The sequence below is a fragment of the Numida meleagris genome, chromosome 5 (genome assembly GCF_002078875.1).
Source record: "Numida meleagris isolate 19003 breed g44 Domestic line chromosome 5, NumMel1.0, whole genome shotgun sequence".
In the NCBI taxonomy this organism is placed as follows: domain Eukaryota; kingdom Metazoa; phylum Chordata; class Aves; order Galliformes; family Numididae; genus Numida; species Numida meleagris.
The window spans coordinates 28,608,909-28,632,521 of record NC_034413.1 but is presented as its reverse complement, the minus strand read 5'-3'; the positions used below and the strand labels follow the sequence as shown (position 1 = coordinate 28,632,521).

The 23,613-nt window shown below is 39.0% G+C and overlaps 1 protein-coding gene across 18 annotated transcripts in view; it reads left to right on the top strand.

The window, feature by feature from the left end:
- Positions 1-23,613, top strand: part of FAM13C (family with sequence similarity 13 member C) — a 117,535-nt gene that overhangs the window by 80,991 nt on the left and 12,931 nt on the right. For 14 of the 18 annotated variants that reach the window (XM_021398565.1, XM_021398558.1, XM_021398557.1 and 11 more), the window contains 8 exons: positions 526-647; positions 7,950-8,013; positions 13,709-13,859; positions 14,226-14,291; positions 18,737-18,947; positions 19,847-19,985; positions 21,420-21,501; positions 23,258-23,469. In XM_021398565.1, the coding sequence (XP_021254240.1) occupies positions 526-647; positions 7,950-8,013; positions 13,709-13,859; positions 14,226-14,291; positions 18,737-18,947; positions 19,847-19,985; positions 21,420-21,501; positions 23,258-23,469 (1,047 nt within the window). The remainder of the gene's footprint in view (positions 1-525; positions 648-7,949; positions 8,014-13,708; positions 13,860-14,225; positions 14,292-18,736; positions 18,948-19,846; positions 19,986-21,419; positions 21,502-23,257; positions 23,470-23,613) is intronic. The other 4 variants (XM_021398562.1, XM_021398561.1, XM_021398574.1 and 1 more) reach the window with 1 other exon arrangement.

Here is a 23,613-nt window from a genome sequence, read left to right as displayed (position 1 = left end):
TGAACAAGCTTCATTCATAGTCTGCAATACTCTCTTCATTAAGCGAGGCGAATGTTAGGGAAGGAAAAGGCAGTAGGAAAAAGGAACTTGGTAAATCTTAGAAATTGTGTTTGAGCGAAATGAATTTGCTTTTGCCGGCTGAATTTTTTCTGATGTTACTAAATGAAAGAGTAAGTAATTTCAGTTTAAATGGGAATGTATATTTAAACAAAAAATATTGACCTCTGTGTGTAGCACCTCTTAGCTCATATTCTGACATCTGTTGTCTAACTAATACACAGCAAATGGGTTACAGTGGCTTCTTGTCTGCTTTGGTTACAAGAAGTGTTTTTCTGACAATGAAGATGGTGCTTTATTTAAAACCTTTCTGTGTTTTCCAATTGTTTCCAGGTTATTAGCAAAAAATAACAATGATCTGCAAATCAGAATCCAGTCTCATGGACTTCTTTCTTTCTTAAAGCAAAATATTCAGCTACGTTTGATCAGTACTGACAGGACATAGAATATTTTTGTTGCTTCCTGCAGGAACTGGAGAGTTCATTGCCAGGCCTCTCAGAGTGGCAAGGGAAGGCAGGATCCTCAGCTAATGACTGTGCATGGAACATGGATTTTAGATGCCAGGAAGAAGTTGTGAGATTTCAGCCAAGGTAAGCTTTGGGATAAGAGAATGCATTTTACTTCTAATTAACTGTAGGAAAGGCTAATTCATTTGCTGCCTGCTGTATTAGATACTCAGACTCCTGGCTCCCGTTGGCAGTTATATTCTGTATTTGTATGCCAAGAACTGTTTAGAGAAAATGAAAGGGATGAAGATAAGAATGCAAATTTCATCCACCTTTAAATCCCCTGCTTTGCAAGCAGGAAGAACATCCTTGCTTCAGAAATTTCTGTTCCTCTGTGCCAAGTTTCAAAAATATCTCAGCACTTTTTTTCCCCCCATTTTTCCCCAGTGCTGACTTGCCTCGCTTTCTCAGAGCTGTTTTCTCACTGAGAAATGGAAATGTGAAGCAACATATCTGATTTTGGTCTGGGTGTACGTTTACATATCGTTTACACTGCTCTTGTTTCAATGCTGTAAAGGTACCCCCTTCAAGGGGAGACATTCAGTTCAGGTGTTAGCCAACTCTCAATTGCAGGCAACTCAGCAGAACATGAAATAATTCATATCTGGCAACTACCAGTAGCCAAAATTCCATTCCCAAGCTATGCAAAAGGCTAGAAATGGGACTTCAACTTCACCCAGCTGATCCAACTTACCAGTAAAGGTGCGTCCTAAGGAAAAGATTCTGCTCTTACTGAGAAGCTTGGACTGTGTAAACAAGATTGTGCTCTACAGAGTCATCCCTTATTTCAGGCACTGCTTTATGGATTTCACATGCTCAGCTGCTGTTGAGCCCTGATTTGCTGCTTACACAGAGTTTCAGGCAGGCAAGCCAGGACTTCTGATCTTTATTTTTTGCCTAAAGGTGCACAGTAGCCTTGGAGCTCTGAATGCCTCCGCAGCAGCAGTGTAATAGAGGCTCTGGCTGCAGTGCAGCAGCAGCTGTACATCATAGGGATGATCAGTGGGTCAGGACACAGGTAGTGGACATATGGAGCTTGCTGCCTCCAAGGTCTGTTTCAAGTCAGGGCTAGGTTAGTTGTGACAGTTGCCATCCAGTGGCATTTTGTTGCTTTATGTGAAAGGAACCAGTTGCCTTCACAACAGCTTTTAGTAGGCAATATTGTAAATGATATTAATTTGTGCTCTCGGAGGAAACTTTAGCAGAATGACCAAGCATTTAATAAGCTTTCACGAACAACTTTCACCATCCAATCCTTGTATCTGCAACTGAGGCACTGCAAGTCCTGCAGCTTGGAAAATATTTCTAATTAGCCTCAGCCTAAGAAACTTGCCTTCTACTTCTCTGATATTCTTAACTTTGGAAAAAATCACATCAATTACTTGTAAGGAGGAGAACTCTTCTCTCAGAGAGTTAGACCTACCTAGCAGCAATGCTGGTAGGAACTCTGTGTTTGGACAGGTAATGAAATGAAACACTGGTTAATTTCAACTGATGACAGAAGCATAATGAAAGAAACGTTGATTTTAAATGTAAGAATCAGAGTAGAGCGTGCATGAATAAAACAGCAACTACGGCAAAGTTCCCCTGTCTGCTTCAGAAGTTCAACCTTTTTAGTTTTCCAGGCAAGAAACCATCTCTCACTATGCTGTTTACTCCTATTTAACACCAGGGTAGCTCCTTAGGAAGTCTGTTACTCACAAGTGCTATGTCTGTTAAATAGTGGCACCTGGATTTATTGTTCTAAGAGTTGTGAAAACATAGTGATCACATCTCAGGTCTGGCCATCTCATAGTTTGATTGTTACAACAAAATGGAGGTGACATTACTCCCAAATTAGGGACTTTGAGCATGGAATAAACACGTTAACTTGTGGTCCTTGGTCTCACACACACATTGTATTCGCTTTAACTGTCTTACGCATCCTAGGAAAAAAATTTCCCACCGCCTAGATGGGGCAAAGGACTTTGAATTACATATGCTGCAGTTATCACTTTCAGCCTGAGGTTCAGTCTGGCTGGTGACTCCTCTGAAGAGTCACCAACAGCTTACCCCAGTTCTTCACCATGAACAAGCTTTGATAGGGCCTTGTCATTGCGTGCCCTTCTCTCAGCTTGTGTAGATCACTGGCTGCTGTATCAGAATCACAGAACTGGCTTGTGCAATGGACTGTGAAACACAGCTGCCAAGGTACTTTGCGCCTTGTTTTCTTCTTTCCCTGCTCTGGAACATGGCAAAGGTTAAGTATTCAGGCTTGGTCATAGCTAGATTTTGTCAGAAAGCATCTGCTAGCCTTGCAAAACTTGAGTTTCACTGTCTTCTACTCTTGATTTTGCTAGGTTACTGGTAAAATTAAAAATCCTTTGGAACACTGCAACTTTCAGGGATCCATAACTCATAGACCAGAAGCTTTCTGGTCTTTTGGAGAAGAAGAGATGGCCATGCTGCTGCAGGGGTGTGCCATGGGGCAGGCTCCTCTGTCACATGTGGGGGGAGGAGAGGAGAAGGAAGATTTATTTCAGTCTTGTACTAAGGAGCAAGGTTGGCTATTTCTAGTGAAGTTTGTTGTTCCTTCTGCTTTAGTTTAAATTCTTCAGATTGATATATCTCTGCAATGAGTCTCACTGCAGTTTAAAATCTAAATACATCTGAATCATACAGAATTTGCCTTGAAATCTGTTCTAGTCGGGCAAAAATAGGACAGTTTAAATTTGCCTCAATGTGGATAAAAAGCTACTGAGATACAAATAAGTTATGGGTTCAGTCCCGGCTTAGCTGAGCAATTTAAATTCAGGATGAAATAATGCAGGAATTTCATGAACAGATACGTGACACAAGAGCAAAACAGGCAATATTATACAGTTCACAAAAACAGGACTTATGCATATGTGTTGATTGTTGAGGGGTGGATTGAGTACTTTCATTTTATGATAACTCACAACCACTGAAACAGTGAAGGAAAAGTTTTAGTGGAATTTGAGATACTTGAGAGAATAGACTTGATGAAGAAATTTAAGGCTAACTTTTTATATTGCACTTGAAATAGAAGAATAAGGAAATATTGTCATGTTCTTGGCTAAGCTGCATCTGCCCCTGCGAATCAAGGATTTTACTTTTGAGGTGTTTGTTTTGCATGATTTTTGAAAATCAGCATCAATTTAGAATATAAAATGCCATTTGCATGGTTGAAAACCTTTACATTTTATTAAAAGGACATGATTTTCTAATACTATCCCAGCAGATTACATTGAATACTACTCTAGTCACTGTGTGTAGTTGGACGTAGATTAGAGGCCCCAGGAAGAAATGCTTGCAGCAAAGAGAATTGCTTTTTTCAAACAGGGAATAGGAAAGTGGACAACAACATATGTATGGTTCTTACTGTTCTTACTGACTGCATTTTTAAAGTCAATCAGGAAAACTGATCTAGATTGCAGAGCTGGGTGCACAGTTACCTGAGTAGAGGATGGCATTTTCTTTTGATGCTTGTTACGCAGAGGTGGGGCTGAAGCATGGGGCTCATGGGCAGTGGGAATATCGGTGTTCCAGAGAAGTTTGCATTCCAAGTCAGTGTGGGAACTACACTTCATTGTTTTGTTTATTTCTTTAAGTTTTCTGCCAAAAAAAAAAAAAAAAAAAAAAAAAAAACCACCTGAAAATTCCTCCTCCTTCCCATTCCCTCCCAAAAATGTAAGTGGAGTGGTTTCATTTAGTAGGACTTGGCTGGTCCTGGGTAGATACCTGGCTTCTGCAGAGCAGCTGTTGCTGTCAGTCTTGTAAGTGTTACCAAGGAAACCTGGAAATGCTAAGAGCCCTGGGCTGCCCTGGATTTGGGGCTCAGCCAGGGCCTCCCAGGGTTTCCATGCTCCCTCCCTCGTGGGAGAGTGAGCTGTAGCGATGCCCTCAGTAACAAAGTTCTCAAGGCAGGTAGCTTCTAAGAGTGCACTTCAGAGGGGACTCACCTAACTTCCACCTTTTTTGCTGAACAGCTACAACTTGGGAATGTGTGGGAAGGAGCAGGGAAGGTGCAGAAGTGCTGATATCCATGTGCCATGTGAAAGAGCCGCATGGATGAGGCAGAACTGGAGAGGTTGCATTCCCATGCAGATAACCAGGCAAGCCTGGTTATATTTCTGTGTCAGCAAATTAAGATTTGCTGATGAAACACCACTTTGCTGGGAAATGATGTATCTGTTCCTAAGAGCGGTTTCTTCAGGAGTCTTGATATTAAAATACTGGAATTAAGGTTCCAGTTACACTTCTTATATCATGGAATGCAAAATCCCTGAGTAAGCTCTTGAGCTGTCATATACCCCCAAAAAAGAAAAAAGGAGTGGAGTGGATGCAGAGGGGCAAAAATGCCAACATATCACTGTAGTAAGGACTATGCCTTTTGAGCAGGAGAGGCACTCATAATGTAAAAAAAGTAGCTATGGTGGTCAGCCAGAGCCAGTCTTTTCCAAAGTGTTGCAGTTTGAGACAGATGCTGCTCTACTGAATCTCTGGTTATCTGCTTGCTCCAGCATTCAGAGACTGCCCTTAGAGCAGCATAGGATGTGTCCAAACACTCTTAGGCCCTTAAAGGTGTTGTTTCTTATATTGTGAATGTGCACTCTGTGTTAATCTGAAAGCCTCTTGTAGTTCTGCTTTGCTTTTTAAAGATTTGTAGGCGAACTTCTTACATGTTTACTTGCAGCCCTGTAGTAAGGTGGTGACTATGTTTGAATTTCATAGTGTTTTTTGCTGTTTGTTGGAGGTCTCAGAAAAGATGTTTCTGTTTCCCTGACGCTGAGATTTGTTGGTTGTGGGGTCTGCCTTTCTGTGAACTCTAGTGAGGTAACCTGTGGATAGGCTGAATCAATCCTCTTTGGTGGTAGGGAGACTACCTGTTCTGAGCAGTTCACCTGGTAGGTCATCATCACAGTGGGCGGGGTAAAACTGACGGCAAGACTGAAGGTGGGGAAAGAGTGTTGGCCCAGGATAGATCAAAAGTGATTCTGGAAAAGGAGATTCATTCCACAGCACAGGACGTGGTGTACTTTCAAGGAATTATCACTGATGGCATCACTGATGGGTTTCTTAGCCCAAGATACTGAGTGCAAGTGGCATTGTAGTGCATAAATAAATAGGACTGTTGAGAATGGTGGTAGTGTAAGTCAGGGTTAGACTGATTTAAATGTACAGGAATCTAGTCCTGATCCAAAAGATAGAACTGGGAGGAGTGTAAAGACTGGAGATTTGCAGATTGGAGAATGTAATGCTCCTTTCTGCTTTTAATTTTGGAAATAAAAATTAAATTTTCTTGGGTTATGTTTAAATATTTTTCCTAGTTTTTAAATCTATGTAGTTTTATTTGAATTTTATGTGAGTTTAGAAGTGATATCTGTATCATGCATAATTCAGTAACTCACATGTTCTGGTCTGTTTTTCAAACAGCTCACTGCTCATGCAAATTCATCTGCCCCTTGAAGTCTTTTAGGAGCTCTGGTATGATAATTAATGTTTAGGGTTTTTTTTCCTGTTATGTCCACAAGCTTCAAATGTACATGTTATTGGATTCAATCTTTGTCATCTGTGCAATAGCAGAACAGGATGATTCTGCCAAAGCCAGAGATGCCAGACTCCAGAACAGGTTTTCTATGTTTTAGTAAGGATGGTATTACGTATATTTGAATAGTAGCTGTAGAGAGAATTATGTTTTCATTATTTTACATGATGTCAATAATACAAAATATGAGTCGCCTACAATTATTCAAAATTTTGGCTGAGGTTTAAAAAAATTTTAGTGTTCTCAGTACAGGTGGAAAATTAGGGCTCTGTTTGCTGCTTTTGACGTTAATGGACATTTTGTAATTGAATTTTAATGAGAGTAGGATCCAACCCATAGTTATTAAATTGTAAGCCCTTTGTTGCCTGATGACAATCAGGTAATCTGCATTTGCCTAGCAAAGCAGTTGATCTTAGTGAAAACAAAAAAAGCACACCCCAGAACTCTATAGAGTAGGACCAGCTCAGCATACTTATATGGCTGTTAATGTAAATGGTTTTCAGACAAAAATGGTTATTTGCTTCAAAGATTTCAAAAGACATCTGGCATCTCCACAATCCTAAGAATGCAAAATTGAAAACATCTTATACTAGTATTTTTAGTGAAATAGAATAGTAAAATGCAACATGTCTGCCTCCCTAAAACAGTAGGTGAGAACATCACCCTGAATGAGAGAGGTGGTACTGCAGGGGAGCTGTGCAGTTGTTACTCTCCGAAGTGCAAGATTCACGAGTGACATAGCTGTGAGTTATACAGAATATCCTACAGTGCCTGTAAGAACTGCTTCCTTTGTTAAGGAAGTTATCTATTACTCTGAAAAGAGTCATCCAAATGAGTACCAGAAGAGCACAAAGCTGACATGTGTCCTTGTATTCCTTTGCCTTGTATCTAGCACTAGCTCAGTGTAATAAATCACTCTTTAAGAAGCTACTCTTTGTAGCCTTGCATGCCGTTCCTTACATGTTACTAAACCAAACTGTAAATAATATTTTGCTTTTTCCAATTAAGTTAGTTCTTTGGATCTCTCCATGCTCTTTCATAGTGTTTTAAAACTCTTCTACTGTCTCATACTGTTGTCTCTCCAGTGTAAAAGCTAGAGAATGGTTTGTGGGCACTAACCTTTTAGGCTACGGCTGCATCCACCTGGATGTGGCACAGTCCTCAAGCTAGCAGCAGTCAGTGGGAAGAGGTTTTCCCCTTGCTGATCCAGGGCCTTCCTTTCCTATTTTCACACAGAGAAGCAGTGATATGCTGAGAGAAAAGCAAAGCTACAGACACCACTGATGGCCGCAAAGTGACGTTCAGTACAAAACATGGAAATCTCTCTTGCTCAAAGGATTTCCATCTACTTGTGAGAGTCCCACTGGTCTGTGTGAAATTTGTAAAAGATGATTTAAGCAGAAAGCTGAATTTTGGGAGCCTAAAATGCCATCAAGTTTAAATATGGAAAGATTTATTCTTTATGACTCTGATACAGGAAAATACTTGTGCATGTGAGACGAATTGTGCTTAGTTTTAAACATTTGAACTCTTTTTGGCTTTAACTGTCTTGACACTGAGAACTGATCATGCTGCTGAAGGACTCTGTGTGACACAGGGAACTTACACATTAATGACATATTTTCCAGGTTCTCATTCACAGTTTAAATATATATTTTGTAGAATTCCATAAAACCACTGGTATTTTTTGCATGAGGTATAAAATATAGAAGTAAGTTTTGTAGAAATTGTATTTTTTCAGTACGTTATAATTTATGTACAAATGTTATGAAAAGTCTAGAACATTTGTTGCTCAAATAAAAAATCTATTGATAGGAAAGCCTTGTTTTATTTTGTAGAATTGATCAAAACACATGTATTGCAAGAAATGAAGCAACTGGGCAACTATGCAGCTTAAGTGAGGTAAGTGTGACCGAAAATTGAAAAATGGTGTTAAAATTTTGAATCAAATGAGTTTTTTTCTCAGCTCTTGGAATAATATAATCATTTGAGAATCCTAGGCTATCTTTTCAATGAATCCTTTCAGTCATATTTTTGAAGACAAGCATAAAGATGTGATGTGAGACTGCTGTAATGGTTTAAAAGTCAGAGAAAGAGACTTTTAAACTAAGTGAACTGTGCTACTTTTTATTTGTGACCAGAAAAGAATTAAACATTCAATACTGTGCCGTCTTGCAAGAACATTTGATTTTTTCCTCATATTACAGCTTAAATCAATTATGTTTTGTTTAAAAATAAGGAGGTCTCAAAGGTTGCTACATCCTACATAAATAAACCATGAACAGTACAATGTAGTCTGAAAAGTGCTTTTGTCAGAGAGTAGGAGGGAAAGCCAAATTGCACCTGTGATGCTTGAAACAAGAGCTGTTTTCACAGCGATTATGACAGGAGCACTGCATGAGTAGAGCACAAAGAAGCTGTTTCTGTGACCAAGTCAAACAGTGGATGAGACTGTGCTAGATTGTCACAGTCAAGGCAGTATACTGGAGGCCAAAAGCAAGCTGTGCAGTTACTGAAAGTGGGAAACATTATAAAGCATTTTCCACAAGCCAGGGTATCTGTATACTAGCATAGAATAAGCTTACTTCTGCAAGAGCAGTGAATGTGATGGGACGTAAACAAGGAGCAGACGGTATTTTCAAGTGTAGACTAAGAACACAACAGAAGCAGATGGGGGCAGATGTGATGGGGAAGAACTGGGAATAAAAGGAAGCCTATTCACGTCAAAGCATGGAAAACCAGCTTTGTTTCCATAATGTGCCTGACTTTCATTAGGAGAAAACTACGCTGTGTCCTTTCAAAGGAGTTCAGATAAAAAATGTTATTATTGTTTCCTGTGCATTGTGTCATTGTTGTGCAGCTCATTATTGAAAATCCCAGTAATAACTAGGAAGGCCCTTTCTGCAAGCAGTGTAAGGGAGAATTCTCAGCCCTGGCCTAGCCAGTTAAGGCTCTAGGAGAAATCACTGTTATCGTTTCTACTGAGAAGCTTCGTTGCAAATATCACCAGAGTTTCCGCAGCTAGAATCGTAGAAAATCCCGAGTTGAGGCCCACAAGAATCATCGAGTCCAATTCTTGTCTTCACACGAGGTTTAAATAACAAGATTTTAAATTCTTGCAAAGGATCCCTTAAAGGTTAAGAAAAATAGTACATAAAAAACAGTGCGTGATATTAAAACTGATAATTTGTTCAGAAATTTAAATGAGTTGCAAATCATTTGTGGGGAATGAGCAACAGCTACACTCTGGTGCTAACTTCCTTTGCAAAATCTTAGATTGTAGAATATCTCAGGTCTCCGGCAAACCTAAGTGGACAGGCATTATGACAAAATAAATTCCCTTCGCTGATTAGAGAAAGTGCTCTCTCTCCTCACTAGTCACCTGTGACATTATACAGACCCAGGGCATATCTTGTTCTATCTTATTGTTGCTTGTTTGTTACCCATAAGGGAAGTTTTGAACTGGAAATGGCATTTGCCTCAAGAGGCAAGTATTGCCCTAGCAGATACTGTGGATTTATTTGTGTTCACGTAAAATATGCCTATCTTGTTTTAACCTGAACCCTTTGATTAAAAGGCAAGGGAGATGCTTTTATATGTCACTGTTCTAGTGCTGCTTTTAATTTCCTCGCTGTGAAGAAATAGAACAGACTGATATTTACTCAGTTTCTTTTCTGTATGAATCACTCTAAAGGCCATTAAATACTGAAAGCTTGGCTTGTTCTGCTTCTCTGCCCAAGCCGGTTTCATTAATCCAGTAAATCCATCAGCAAACTGGATATAATAGAACAGCTGCCTTCCAGTCTTGGGGCAGGGGCAGGCCCAGGGGCGGGGTGCAGCTATCCTCAGCACTCAGAGACACCGTGCACTGCCCGGCAGCTGTATTTGCATAGAAAGGACCAAGCGTAGGCTTTGCTTCTCCCTGAGACCTGGGCAGGATCTATGGGAGAGGTAAACACATTCTCATCTCCTTTCCTCAGTTCCTAAATGTGCTAGGTTTTTCCTGTCCCCAGGGATCAAAGGAAGCTGATCGTGGTATCGTATTTTCAGGGAAATAAGTATTTCTAACAGTAATGGCTCTCGATCGGCCATCATTGGCCATCTGCTCCCTGTGGTTATGCTGTGAGCGGTGACTGATCAGCAGGCGTGGCTGTGTGTAGACCTTGGTGCAAAAAGGGAGATTTGTGGAGCCCTGAGTCACCATTGTGCACATTGCCTCCTGCTGGGCTGGCGCCCCTGAGCATGCTGACCCACAGCATGTGGTGCTGATGCTGCCCAGCCCCACACAGAGACCTCCAGCTGGAGGGATAGTTACTGATCGCACCAACCGGAAAAAATACAGAAACTATTTCAGAGGTCTTCCGTTCTCTGCCAGAGCGTTTTGGTGATAGATAGGGAGAGTTTGTTCATTCAGTATCACATTCTCTGGGGTGATAAAGCAGTGCAAGTGTAGATGTGTGGTATTTATCTTTAGATGTAAGAAGTTATCTGTCATCTCAATAACTCCTTGCCCCAAGGCTCCAGCTCTTGGTTTTCAACAATCCCTTGGAAAGAGAGATGGCTGAGTGGGGTGGGTACAAACTACAAGCTTACTTGTTTATAGAGATGGTTTCTTTACTGCAGGTTGAACTGCTGCTGCCAGCGGCTGTACTGTTTTTTTTCCAGCAGGCAAGAGAGTGATACCTTCACAACTGTTTTCTTAAAGCAGTAGCAGGAATTACGAGTAGGAAAGAAATGCCACACTGCACATTCTTCTGTTTTCCTTGGACTTGTTGTAAATGTCTTTATTTTTCCATTATATTTGATTTGCAAAAATGCAGGATTTCATTACTTCTAGTGAAATTGGTATAGCTAAGTTGTCAGTTACTTCAGGAGGACAAGTAAGATAAGAAACTCTTGCCCAAGACTATTCTAATTGCTTCTTTTTCAAACTTGCAAAGTACTATTCCAAAGAGGCAGCAGTATATATATATTTTCCAAATGAACACTTAAGGATCCATTTTAAATACTAATACCCTTTTATTTATATTAGCTAGAATCAGGAATTATTATGTGACACTAGTGTTAAGCACCAGAATAACGTTTGAATGAGCATCAAATCTGAAGGATTTGAACTGAGTTAATTAGCTGCGCTACTATGCCATAGCTTAAATTACTTCAGTGATACTGGTTTTTCATGGGAGAATTTACCAAAAGTTATGATGGTGCCTTCCATGACCTAACACCTCCCTCTCTGTTTATATATAGTAGCTGTTCATATTTGCTTCTAAATGTGGTCTGTGATGTTTTTTAAACAGTCAAGAGCAGAGATGGCCCAGCTGGGATCCAAGGGCAGGTCTTGGACCATGAGAGGTCTCTAAATAGTATGTACATGGGCTGGTTTATGTCCAGACTGGATGTCTTGCTGAGTGTGTGCAGTGCAGGACTTTTCTTTTTTTCTAACTTGAGTTCTGCCAGCAGTTGGCCTCACCCCAGCAAGCCCAAGGATAGGTACATGACCTCTTGCCCCCTCGCAGAGCACCCTCCTGGCTGGCTTGGGCTGCAGGTGCAGATGTGGGGACACATTGCTCTGGCTACAGGGTGGGCATGGTGTGAGGGCCCAGGTTGGTGGAATCCACCCAGCAGCTCTGGCTGTGCTGGTGCTTTGGACAGCCCCTGGAGAGGCAGGGCGGGCAGCAGAAGCGTCCTTGCCATTTAGGAGGACACTCTTATTGCCTGTGAGTCTGTGATCCCAGGTAGCTTTCTGCTTGGCCTCTGCTTAAAACTGTCTCTTTCTGTGTGTTGCCACAGATGTTTGGTGGCTTTTCCTGTATTGTGTGCTTTGTCAGTACCATAGTACTCACCTGTGTTTTAAGAGTAAGATGAGGTTGATGATATACTCCAGATTCATCATTTTCTTGGTAACATCAAAATAGTAAAAGTTAGTTACTAATTTACTCCCTACATCAAATCTCTGTCAAGGGCACATTCAAGGAATTTTAGAAGGTATTATTATTACATGCATTTTTTTAGTATTTGGCAGCGGCTGGAAATTTGCTATGCACCCACAACTAGGTGAAAATTATCACAGAAAGTAACAGAATACAAACTAGCTAGTGAATTACATTGCTGAAATTGTTGAAAGTGTTTAACAACTAATGTAAAATAAGAAATGCAAATGAATGTATTTTCTTGGTCTGGGAATATTTCTTTCAAATGCTGAAGTCCATGAAGGCTAGAGTTTTTTGTCAGTCATTCACCTACGTTCTGCTTACCAGGAGACTTAGAGATTGTCTTGCAAACTCTGCAAGGGTGCTTGCCATCAGCAGTCCTTGTGATAAGGTCTGTGGTGGGACCAGGACAAGGGAGAATGGTTTCAAACCACAGAAGGGGATTTAGATTAGATGTCGGGGGAAGTTTTTTTACTGAGAGAGTGGTGAGATGCAGGAACATCCTTGGAATTATAAAAGTTCTGTATTAAAATTAAATAATAATATACAGATGTATTAAGTTACTCCAATAAATAAATTCCCTATTTCATTAAATGAACCAGTACATTAGTTTCAGATCTTTGATGCAGTAGGGAAAGTACCTTTCTAGGGTATAAACTCAAGGAAGTTCTTTGTATTGTAACTCAAATTTCTTTCAGAAAATGTTCCTTGTAAATATGTACTATGTGAGCAATTTAACATTTTATGTATATTCTGAATGCACCGGCTGTGTGATTATTAAAACAGCTGTGTGCTTTTGTTTTATGCTGCAAGTTCTATTTCCCTTGAGAAAGGGAAGCTGAATACACGGGGTACCAATAGTGAGTCACTTCACCCAGTTGAATGGTGATTAGGGCTTTTACAGCATTTGCATCACAGCAAGATGCTTGTGTCAGATTGTACAGCTGAATATTGTGTGCAGTGTTAAAGATTAAAATGAGAAATGACCAAACATGTCTCTGTAGCTGGAAGTGATGTTAGAGATAACTAGCCTTGTCCCCATTGATTTGTCTGCGGTAAGAGACAATGATCTGTTAATTTTGCCTTTGCAGCAGATAGGAAATGATCTGATTGCCTTGCAGAAGCAGCAGCCACCTACATAAAAGTGATGTCTACATAAGGAAGTATCTCTAAAAAAGCCAATTAAAAAATATCTCTTCCACGAATCCCATGAGGCAGCGTGTTCTCAGTAACTCCTTGTTCACTGCTGTGTACTGCACAATAGGCTGGAGAGGGAGAGGTTTTTTTTTTTTCATGAATGGTAAACGGGGAGGGACATAATGTCATCAGATCGTGATGTCAGCCCAATGAATGAAATACTTACTTAGTGTATTGCTTCAGGACCAAGAAAGAAGGGACACCATCTCAGTTTGGCTTCCTAGAATAAACTGCCTTTTGCTGACGATGTCATCTTTCCCACGTGTCGTGAATAATCCATTTAAATTGGGACTTAAATAACCAGAAGTGAAGAAACTTGTAGAATAGTGCATGTTTGCTCTTTTGCACATCCTCAGAGCTGCTTGTGGAATACCCCTTTGCAGGCGCTTCTAATGGGCTCAGTGAGTTGAAGAGCTATCGCTGTATTTTGTTGTTCTCTGTCTAGCCCAATGTTCTGCTTTTGTCTGCAGAATTCTTTGTTGAAGCTACAAGCCCTCGAAACCGATCTGTGCTCTGCGTTTCTGCCAACCCAGGAGGAAACTCCCCAGCTGCTGGCACCCAAGGATCCAGCCCCTTCATCAGTCCAAACCAGTGTGCAAGCTGATGGGGCCAGTAGTGGAGGTAAGGGATCGTGTCACGATGTGCTCTCATTTGCAATTATAAAACAGCCTTGTGACTTGCAGTCTAATCTCAGATTTGCAGTTCTCTGGGAAGCAGTGCCGAGCTTTGCAAAGCACCGTTTCCCGACACAAATGCTATGTAATGTAAAAAGGAGTGATACTTGTTAAAAGAGCAGAAATTAAAGGCTATAGCCTTCTGTTTTTCTGCAAGGGAATCTTACTTTTCAAATAGATTTTAAGAATCCTGATTCTTTTAGTTTGTCTGTTATTTATTCGAATGAATTTATGCTTTTTATTTCCTATGCCTGTGTGGTGTGAGATCATCTGCCATATCATGTAATTCTATTTTTGTTGTTCTTTTTGTCAGACCAGTATCACTTCATTTCTCCTATTACTGATTTTAGTTTAATGCATCAGCAGAGAGAGAGTGAAGGTGAGTTTTACAGCATGTGCATTTTAATCATTCATGCTTCTCTATTATTACCCATGTGGGCAAATTGTGGTGTGTTACCTTTCTCTCCTTCCTCAGTATGGAAACCAGTCCTTGCAAATAAATAGCCCCAAGGCTCTGTGCTATTTTTGTCAATTCGTAGCTTCTAGTCACTGGGCTGACAGTCGTGATGCTCAGAAGAGGAATCACTGTTCGTGGAAAAATAGGGCAAAGGCAATATGACGAATGCATCTCACAGAAAAGTGACATGAATACACAGATACTTAAATTGTTGACCACATATGGTCCAAATGAAAGCAGATTGCAGTTAGAAATTGACATTTTATTTCTGAATAAATGTTGGGTTCAGAAGAACTTATTTCTGAAGCTGTTTGCTTAGAATTTTCAGCAAGAAATAGCAGCAAGTTATAACCCTAAAAAGATTACAAATTATATAGAGTTAATATGTACTAAAGTTTGATGCTTGTATTGGAAAATTAAGGGAAATGATAGGTAGAATCCAAATTACTATGAAGTAGAAGGAATGTAAAGAATACTGCATATCCTGCTATTTTGAATCTTGAGTGTTTTAGTTAAAAAAAGGGTGCTTTTTCTCAGCTAGCCAAACCTCTTAATAGCTCTGGATGCAGGCACTGAATTTTGCAACAGTGCTATTCCCATGCTGTGGATCTAAGGCAGACAAAAATTTACTATCTGTGCTGCACAAGCAGAGACATTTTGCAGCTCATCCAAAACCTGCACTGACTCTTTTCCTTTACGTCAGGGTGAGTTTTCCTCCTCTTCATGTTGTTTACTGAACTACTTTGTTCTGGTAGTTTCAAATTCATTGTTCAGATAGTTCATAATAGGCCTCCTTTAATTATTTTTTATTATATTTTCTTATTATTTGATTCTGTTTTAAATTGTTAGAGAACACCAACTTCAGTTGTTCTCTCTAGCTCCTGTTTGCCTGTCTCCATCTACACGCACAAATATTGGATGATGTAGCATTCCTGTCATGCAGTTTAGAGCATGCTCTGTCACTCTGGCAGTTCAAACTTGTGCTTCAGATAAAGTTTACTTACTTAAATGGATTTTAACGGACTCTCCATGCTAACACCTGCTCTGAGGTTGGCTGAGTTTTGTTTATTGAGTTCCTATTTTTTATAGATAGACTTAGTCTTAATTCTGTCTCTTAAATTACTAACGAAATCTGATTCATTCAGTTTAGGTACAGTTGTCACATGAGACTACTGGCTTTTTCACGTTGAACTTGGATGGAGGTCCATAGATTTGCACCAGGCTAGAAACAAACTATTTAGAGGACACACCATTTTCACCATGTGTCTAGTCATTAGCCTTGACTTAGCAAATCAGGAAATAGAAAAAAATATGTACAATGTGAAAATATATTATTTTTAATATAAATATGATTGTGTAATGTATTTCATTCTGTTGTTCCACATCCCGGACAACAAAAATTAAATATGTATATATACATTTATATGCGTGGTTAAATGAAGCCCCAGCAGTTTGGTAAAATGCCAATGGTAAAAGGCTACTTCCTATGCAAATTTTAGGGATCAATGGTAAATCTTGCTGAGAAAAGTCAGCAGTTTCCTTTTGGATATGGAAAAAATTGAATTAGAGCCGGCAGAATAAGTCCATAAAGAATTGCAAGTGGGTACTAAGCAATTTTTTTAATGAGAAAAAAAAGAAAAGCAGAATGTAAGTTATAGTTTTTGGATGTGAGTATACATGTGACTTGAGCAGCAAGCGGCTGCATTCACAGATGTCATAAATGTTGACACGCACTGAAACACATCATATCTGCGTATTTTTTTTATATACAATAGATGATGCTGTATTATTATTTTACTTGAACTAAACGCAAATGTACATATCATACAACCTGTATTATATGATTGAAGTCCATATTATGAAAGTTACTGCCTATTATAAGGTACTAGATACTGGCTTTAAATCCTGTGGTGAGCTCTTGCCTGTGGCAAGCTAGACTGAGTAAACGATACAGAGCAGATGCAGGCTAAGGGACAACATATCAGCTTGGCTAGATGTGGCTGTATTTCCCTGTTTAAGCAAAAATAAAGGCTAAAATTAGGCCAGACACATGAATGTGTGTGGGCATTTGGTTAGTATGTGGGTTACCCATAAAATAACAGTGTCTTGTTTAGAATCTACACAGGTCTGGAATCAGGACAACAGCCTTAAAATGTAATTAAAAATGGAGCTGGCCATGTAAATGAATAAGTTGTAATGACTTACTGAGCACTTCTGAACTGTGCACAGCAATTCAGTGCATCTGGGTTATGATATGGTTGAGACTAAGACCTTTCTTGGGGCCATAGAAAGTATAATAGAAAAGATTAATTGCCAGAAACTAACAGCACTTTGCTTTGCAGAACAGCTTTTATTCCAGTCTTTATCACTGTATGCTGTCTGTGTAAATAATTTCCTGTGACTGGTACAATATTGTATCTTTGCTTCATCCAGATGCCTTTCTGGATCTCTCTTTGGGTGGATTTAGATCTCATACTATGTTTAGAACTTCTGGGAGTTGTTCTCATATCTTTAAGAAATGAATTTTACAAACAGAGGAGGAAGTAATTAGAGGAAAGATGCTAGGTTAGAGTTAATGATCACCTACATTGTCTTACTGTGAAAAAATGCTTAATATAATTATAATTGATGGTGCCATTGAATTAAATGAACGTGTAGACACAAAAGTCACACGTAACTTTTGCATGACAGGCTAAACTGTGACTATGCAGTATACAGTTGGACTTCTGTTGTCAGCGAAGCAAAAACAGTTGGATACTGTCCGATGAAATAGTATTTTAGGTCATTCTATTATTTTAGGAATTAATAATTGATTCTTATGAAGGGTTTCACTTAGAACCAATGTGTCCCCAACATCCCAGTGCAGAAGTATAGATTTAGAGCTCCGGAATCTTTTGGGCGGAGGTGAAATAAAATGTATTACAAAGGTTCCATTAAAATCCTGAAGGAGATGCCTACTTACTGTGGGATCATGTCCTATGTAAAAGGGTGAACATGCAAAGAAAGTGAAGGTTAAAGAACTTCTCTATATGTGCCTGCTCTTCTGGGGAAAAAGTCATGTACAATTGTTTTTTTCTGTGCACGTTTAGACTTCTATTTAATAAAAGGATTATGCAAAATGTATTAGAATGGATGTTATATTGCAGACATAATACTGACTAGAAATGTTTTGCATGCTGCCTGGAAATAGTAAATGATGTGCATTCAAAGGCTGTATGTATACATGGCTGTAGGGGATAAAATAACGTAGCTGATATGAACTGTTATGTACTATAGAAATTAACGCAGAGGAATCTGGGAAAGAGCATACATTCTTTGCCTTAACACACACTTACTGTTTCTGGGGGAGAACTTCTTACGAAAATGTGGGGTTTCTCCCTAAAAGTATAATCTGCTTTCAAGCACAATCATCTGATAGTGAAAATATCAGCTAGGACAGATTATCTTCACCCATTTCACCCACTGAGGATGAGGAGGAATATTGAATGGTTCTCCCCATTAATAAAACCAGGAACAGCCACGGGAAGATAAACACTTGACATTCCATAGAGGTAGGCTCCATAACATGTCCATCATTTTCCAAGTTACCTATGAACAGAATCAGTGTGATAAGGTTCAGCAGTTCCTACTTTTTTAGAACAGAATAAATCATTCTGATTTCTAGCTTAACCATTTCTATAAAACAAAGATGATCTTTTGAGGCACCTGAGGTGGTTTCCATTTACAGTCAAAGACAGTATTAACATAGTACTGTAAGCATGACTCTTCCAAGGAGTAGTCACTGTGCGTTAACTTGAGTAACTACTTTGAATGTAATTGCTTGTTGTTTTTATTTTCATGTGTAGTGTTCTTTAGACTCATATGCATGTTATTTCAAAACGTAATGAAGTTAGGAAACTACAAACAACACTGGAGGTTCTTAGTATCAGGAAATACTGTATTTGTGTTCTGCCTTTCCCTTGACCAAAAGACAAAATGCTACATCACAACGTAAATCTTGTACTGTATATTTATCTTCTGCTTCAGGAGTGTGGCTTTCAGAAGCAAATATTTATAAAAATCTAATTAACATTTCTCTTCTGGGAAACTGTCCATCTGTATATTATTCTCCATAGTTAGAAACACATCCACCCGCTTTCTCCTGTGGAACTTAAAGATACTGTATGTTAAGCCACTAAATGCCCTTTGTATTTTCTCATCCTCAGTATTATGTTCAACGTGCATGTGTTACTTTGTTGAAATACTTACTATGTTTACTTTGAATACCTGCACTTTTAATCCTTCTATATCTACAGGTTTCTCTTTATCTAAGTAGCTGTATCTTATGAATGTCCTTCAATCCACATTGTTTTATATTTTCTTTCTAGAGCCTTTACCAGCCCGCAGAGACTGGCAGAATGACATGGACAGCAGCCCACAAGAACATCGCTCCGTAGGGACCAGTCGACTGCTGTATCACATTACTGATGGAGACAATCCTCTTTTGTCACCACGCTGCTCTATCTTTAGCCAAAGCCAGAGATTTAATCTAGACCCAGAGTCTGCGCCTTCTCCACCAAGTGCTCAACCTTTCATGATGTAAGAAAGTATATTTTAATTTATCTATATTTTAAATTCATTTTAAACAATGCATGATCTTTGACTCTTCTGGTCTCTCAGTTACTCCTATGTCATAAATAAGAAAATTTCATGTTGTAGTGTATTTTGGCATGGTTAATTTGCAATACCAGAAATGGGATCTAGCATTTTTTGGTAATAACTTAGTGTAACATTGTTTGAAGTTTTTGTTAATTATAGTTATGTGAATGGCAGACTTAAAATTTAGTGAAGTAGCTATTCTGGTAAGTGAACGTATAGTAGAGAGGATTATTGAGGTACAAAATACTATACGTTTAATCTGTAATAAAACTATAACTTGTGTCATTTACTAGATACGAGTGTCATAGGATATGTGAACAGTGTGTGACCTCCAGAAATCAAGATATGAGTTTCAGTCATTTCTTAAAAGCTTATATACATAGCTTGGTCAGCTGCATATAAATAATAATCAAATCTATTGACTTGTAATTATAAAAAAGTAGAAACTAAATTGCCTTCAGAATGGTCATTCCCAGTAGTGTTTTTACAAATCGTATTATTGCAGTTGAAAGATCTGTGAAGTAGGATGCTGCTATTGAGTGGAAATACTGGATCAGGTTGTGACCTACTACATAAAACTTTTGAAAAATATTCAGAAATTGAAAAATTAATTAGAGATATATATATGTATATGTATAATGTATGAGTGTATGAGGGGGTACTCTCAAGGAAAAACAATTATTTTATGCTTACTTTAGAAAACTAAACTCTCTTTAAACTGTGAAAGAATCTATGTGTAAATTCTGATCTACTAAGAAGGTGTTAAGTGTGCCTGAAAAAAGACACCGTCCACTTTAGCCATTTTTTTTATAGAGCTACTACGTTTTTGGCTTTTGCAGACCAAGAAGTTCTTCTAGATGTAACTGTGAAGAGTGCAAAGAACCCCAAACGGTAGCACAACTTAACAAGCATCTTCAAAGTCTCAAGAGAAAAATTAGGAAGTATGAAGAAAAGTTTGAGCAAGAAAAAAAATACCTGGTAAGATAATCATTGAGAAGATAAAGGGAAATACTGCAAAAGGCAGGGAGGAATCCCAGCATGTTTGAAATTATGCACAACAGTAAGATAAAGGATATTTTTGGTAAAATGGGAAAATTACCAGTGAGGGAATGTATTTTACCATCTTCCAGTGTATTCAGTAGTTCTGAGACTGATTTGTGTTTTCTTTGAACTACCTTTGTTGCAAAACAATCATCTTCTACATGTGTGAGAAGTGTGAGTCACTTAAACATAGCTGATAGGTCTGTGAATTCAAACGATTCTGAAGATGGAAGGCTAATTATTTACTTCATAGTTAAGTCATTTGCTTGGAAATTATCATTCTGCCTTGCAGATTCCTTCTTTCACAAAGATTCCTGTAAACTTCTAAAACGTAGAAGCTGATGGAAGAAATAAGAGAAATATGTATTGTCATGTGTTGCTGATGGGGGGTGCTGGAGACTCTGTACAGTGTATGCAAGAGCATTGCTCGTTATCAAGCTAGTTTGTTTAATGGGAATAGCGTAGTATAAACACGTTAAAACATCACAGTGCTAATCATGTGTACAGTAGGAAACACGGAAATCATGTATACAGTGTGAAACAGGGAAATTTGTGATATGTTATGACCATGCTAAAATGAAAATGGAGCAAATAGTAATACTGCCTTGTGATCTCATCAGCGACTGCAAACCTAAACATACGTCAGTGAATTGTCCTATCCTGTGGTCATTAGGTACTTCTGCAAGTAAAAATTTCATTAATAGTCATCACACTGTGACCAGAAAAGAAATTATTTCAAAGGTTAAATTTCACAAAACAGTTTTAAAATTTAAAATATCTAAATTTTAATGTACCAGTGTAAATTATTTTTAATTTGGATTCATTTTCTAAATGCAAACGAAGAATTGTTGTAACTCTGTTGTATAGGATTTTTTCCATCTAATTAGTTAAGCCGTTCAGCTGAAACATTTAAAGTGCTGTTTCCCAAGAGAATTTTTGTTGTAAAGCAGTTAAGGCTTATCCCTGCAATGGTAGAGTGCTTCAGTTGCCATCCTGCATCCTTCAACAGGTTTCTCCTTATGAACGTGACAAACGTTAGGTATTTTATCAGTCCTCTTGAAATAATTGAAATTACTTATCCAGTTAGTCAAGGATTTTATTTTTTTAGGATCAAAACCAAAATACTCAGATCCATATAGCACTGTGCCACAATGAGGAGAGATAAACCATGATAAACTTATATTGAGATCAAGCCAAATGGTCTGTGTGACACTATGATATAGGCAGCTGGAAATGTGGACATTTCTAACAGTGTTTCACTTAGAAACAGTTGAGTGTTTCTGTCTGTTCAGGCCTTCTTTATTTTTTTCTGTTTGACTGTATAATCATCAATTCCTTTTTTTCCCTCCTTCCTTTTTACTTTACATTCAGCCTTCACATGGTGACAAGACTTCCAATCCTGAAGTTCTAAAATGGATGAATGATTTGGCCAAAGGTCGTAAGCAGCTCAAAGGTACGTAATAGCGTGTCATTTCATTTTTGTGCTGAAGCTTTTGGAAGCAGTGTGAGTGTACCTGGAATATTTTATGATTAGTTCTCTATTCTTGTTGCTCTGTTTGTTTTTCTCTAGTGCATGACAACAAGTCTCCTAATGACAACAAAGATATTAGGTGACATGACTTGCCTTGATTCCTGACAGCAGGGATCAAAGTCAATTCGATACTCATAACAAGGCAAGAGGGGGAAGGGGGAAAAAGACATCATCTGTCCCTCATAAATACCAGCATTCATGTAAAAGGCAATGTTATTTGGAGTATTTTCCAAGTGTCTATCTGCTGTTCTAAGATAACTAGAATTAATGTAAAATACTAAACTACAAAGTTAAAAGTTTCTTAGAAATAGTACTGACTGAGGTTATGCAACTCTAAAGGTTTTATTTATTTGACCGTAGAAACAGATCTTTCCCTGATATTTGATTTGGTCTTGGGGGTCTCATTTTGCCCTTGACTGTCTGCACACAGCTCTGTTAGCATCTGTGGGTATATCACATGCTTGCCCTCAGGGAAAATGTAACCAGGATTGACTGATTTTTATTTTTTTTAAAGCTAGTTATAAGTTATCCAAATGTTCTGTTTCATTATAAATGGGCTCTCACTACTAATTACATCCTATTGTTATGTTTCATATCTGGTTTGGATACAGAAGGTCTTATTGTGGTAAAGAATTAAAAATTAATCTTTCAGTACATTTCTTCTGGAAAGTTCTCCAGAATGCTAGGCTTTGCACAAGATGTTGCACCAGTCAGGTATGACAGGAGCTACTTCAGACTTTAATTCAGTATCCTCATTGCACTGTTCAGCTCCCTAGAGCTCCAGTGCTGTTGTCTTATTGTCACCCTAATACATATTTCTTGCATTCAGACCAGCTGCTGACTGGGAAGCTAGGATACACTGTGACTTGTCTGTCTTCTGCTGGGTGGCTCAGGTGTTGTTCTGCGGAGTGAAGTCATTTAAGCAAAGCGACCTGGCTAGGATGGCAGTGCAGCCTCTGGAAATGAGGTTGATGTTTTATCTTGCACTGGAGAGGAGTAGGGTTGATTTAGACACTTCTCAGGGAAAGGCCTTTGCTTTCCCCCTCCTTACTCACACAGAAGCACAGGGGGGCAAGCAAGTACAACAGCAGTGCTAAGAGTGGGGCAGATGGCACCTTCTCCAGGAAAATGGCTGTGGAGGACTGCATCCTTAGGTAACAGTCCTTACAGCAAGCTTGAGCACTTATCCTGGGCATCAGATCATTTCAGAGCATTAAGTAAATGTGAATTAGGTAAGGAGAAAAGGGGGAGAGAGACTTCTGCTTCCACTCCTCCTGCCTGCTCCCCTCCAGTGCTCATCCCCCCCCCCATATACTTAAAAGCTCTGTTGTCTTTTTCAGTCCCTTTCCTATTCTGATTTCCACTGAAAATCTGTGCTGATTCCTACTCTGACTCCACTCATTAACCCAGTGCTTTTCCAGTCTTCCTCCATGGTATCTAACGCCTTTATGTCAAAGATGGGTTTGGAGGCAAAAGAGAGGTAACTGTGATATCTGCTAAGTATCATTGATCTGGATGCATCTCATGTTAAAATGTTGAAGCAAAGCTTCAACTGTCCTAAACAGCTGCACTATAATAATTGCATGTGGGAAGTCTGGATGCTTTTTTCTTATGGTGTCATAGGAAACTTGTTTGCAAATATTTCTCACCTATTTACAAGCAAATAATTACCTTTCAGAGCTGAAACTCAGAATGTCAGAAGAGCAAAACTGTACCTCCAGAGCACCCCAAAGAAATGATAATTGTGAAAGTAGTGGGGCCTCCAAAGACACTGGGACACAGGAGGCCACAAGCATGGAACCAGCTCCTTCAGCAGAAGAAACCGTGGACAGTGTGTTGAGACGATTAAAGGAGAAAAGGCAACAAATCAACATTCCTGAGACCATTAAGGTATTTAACAAATCTGGTTGTTTCTTTCAGAACATCATCATCTGAAGCAGATAGTTGCTGGTGGGTGTGCATCCTGTGCCCTCAGGCACTACAGTGCATTTTCTCTCTAACTGCACTAGTGCAGTTTTCTGAAGTGATTTTTTC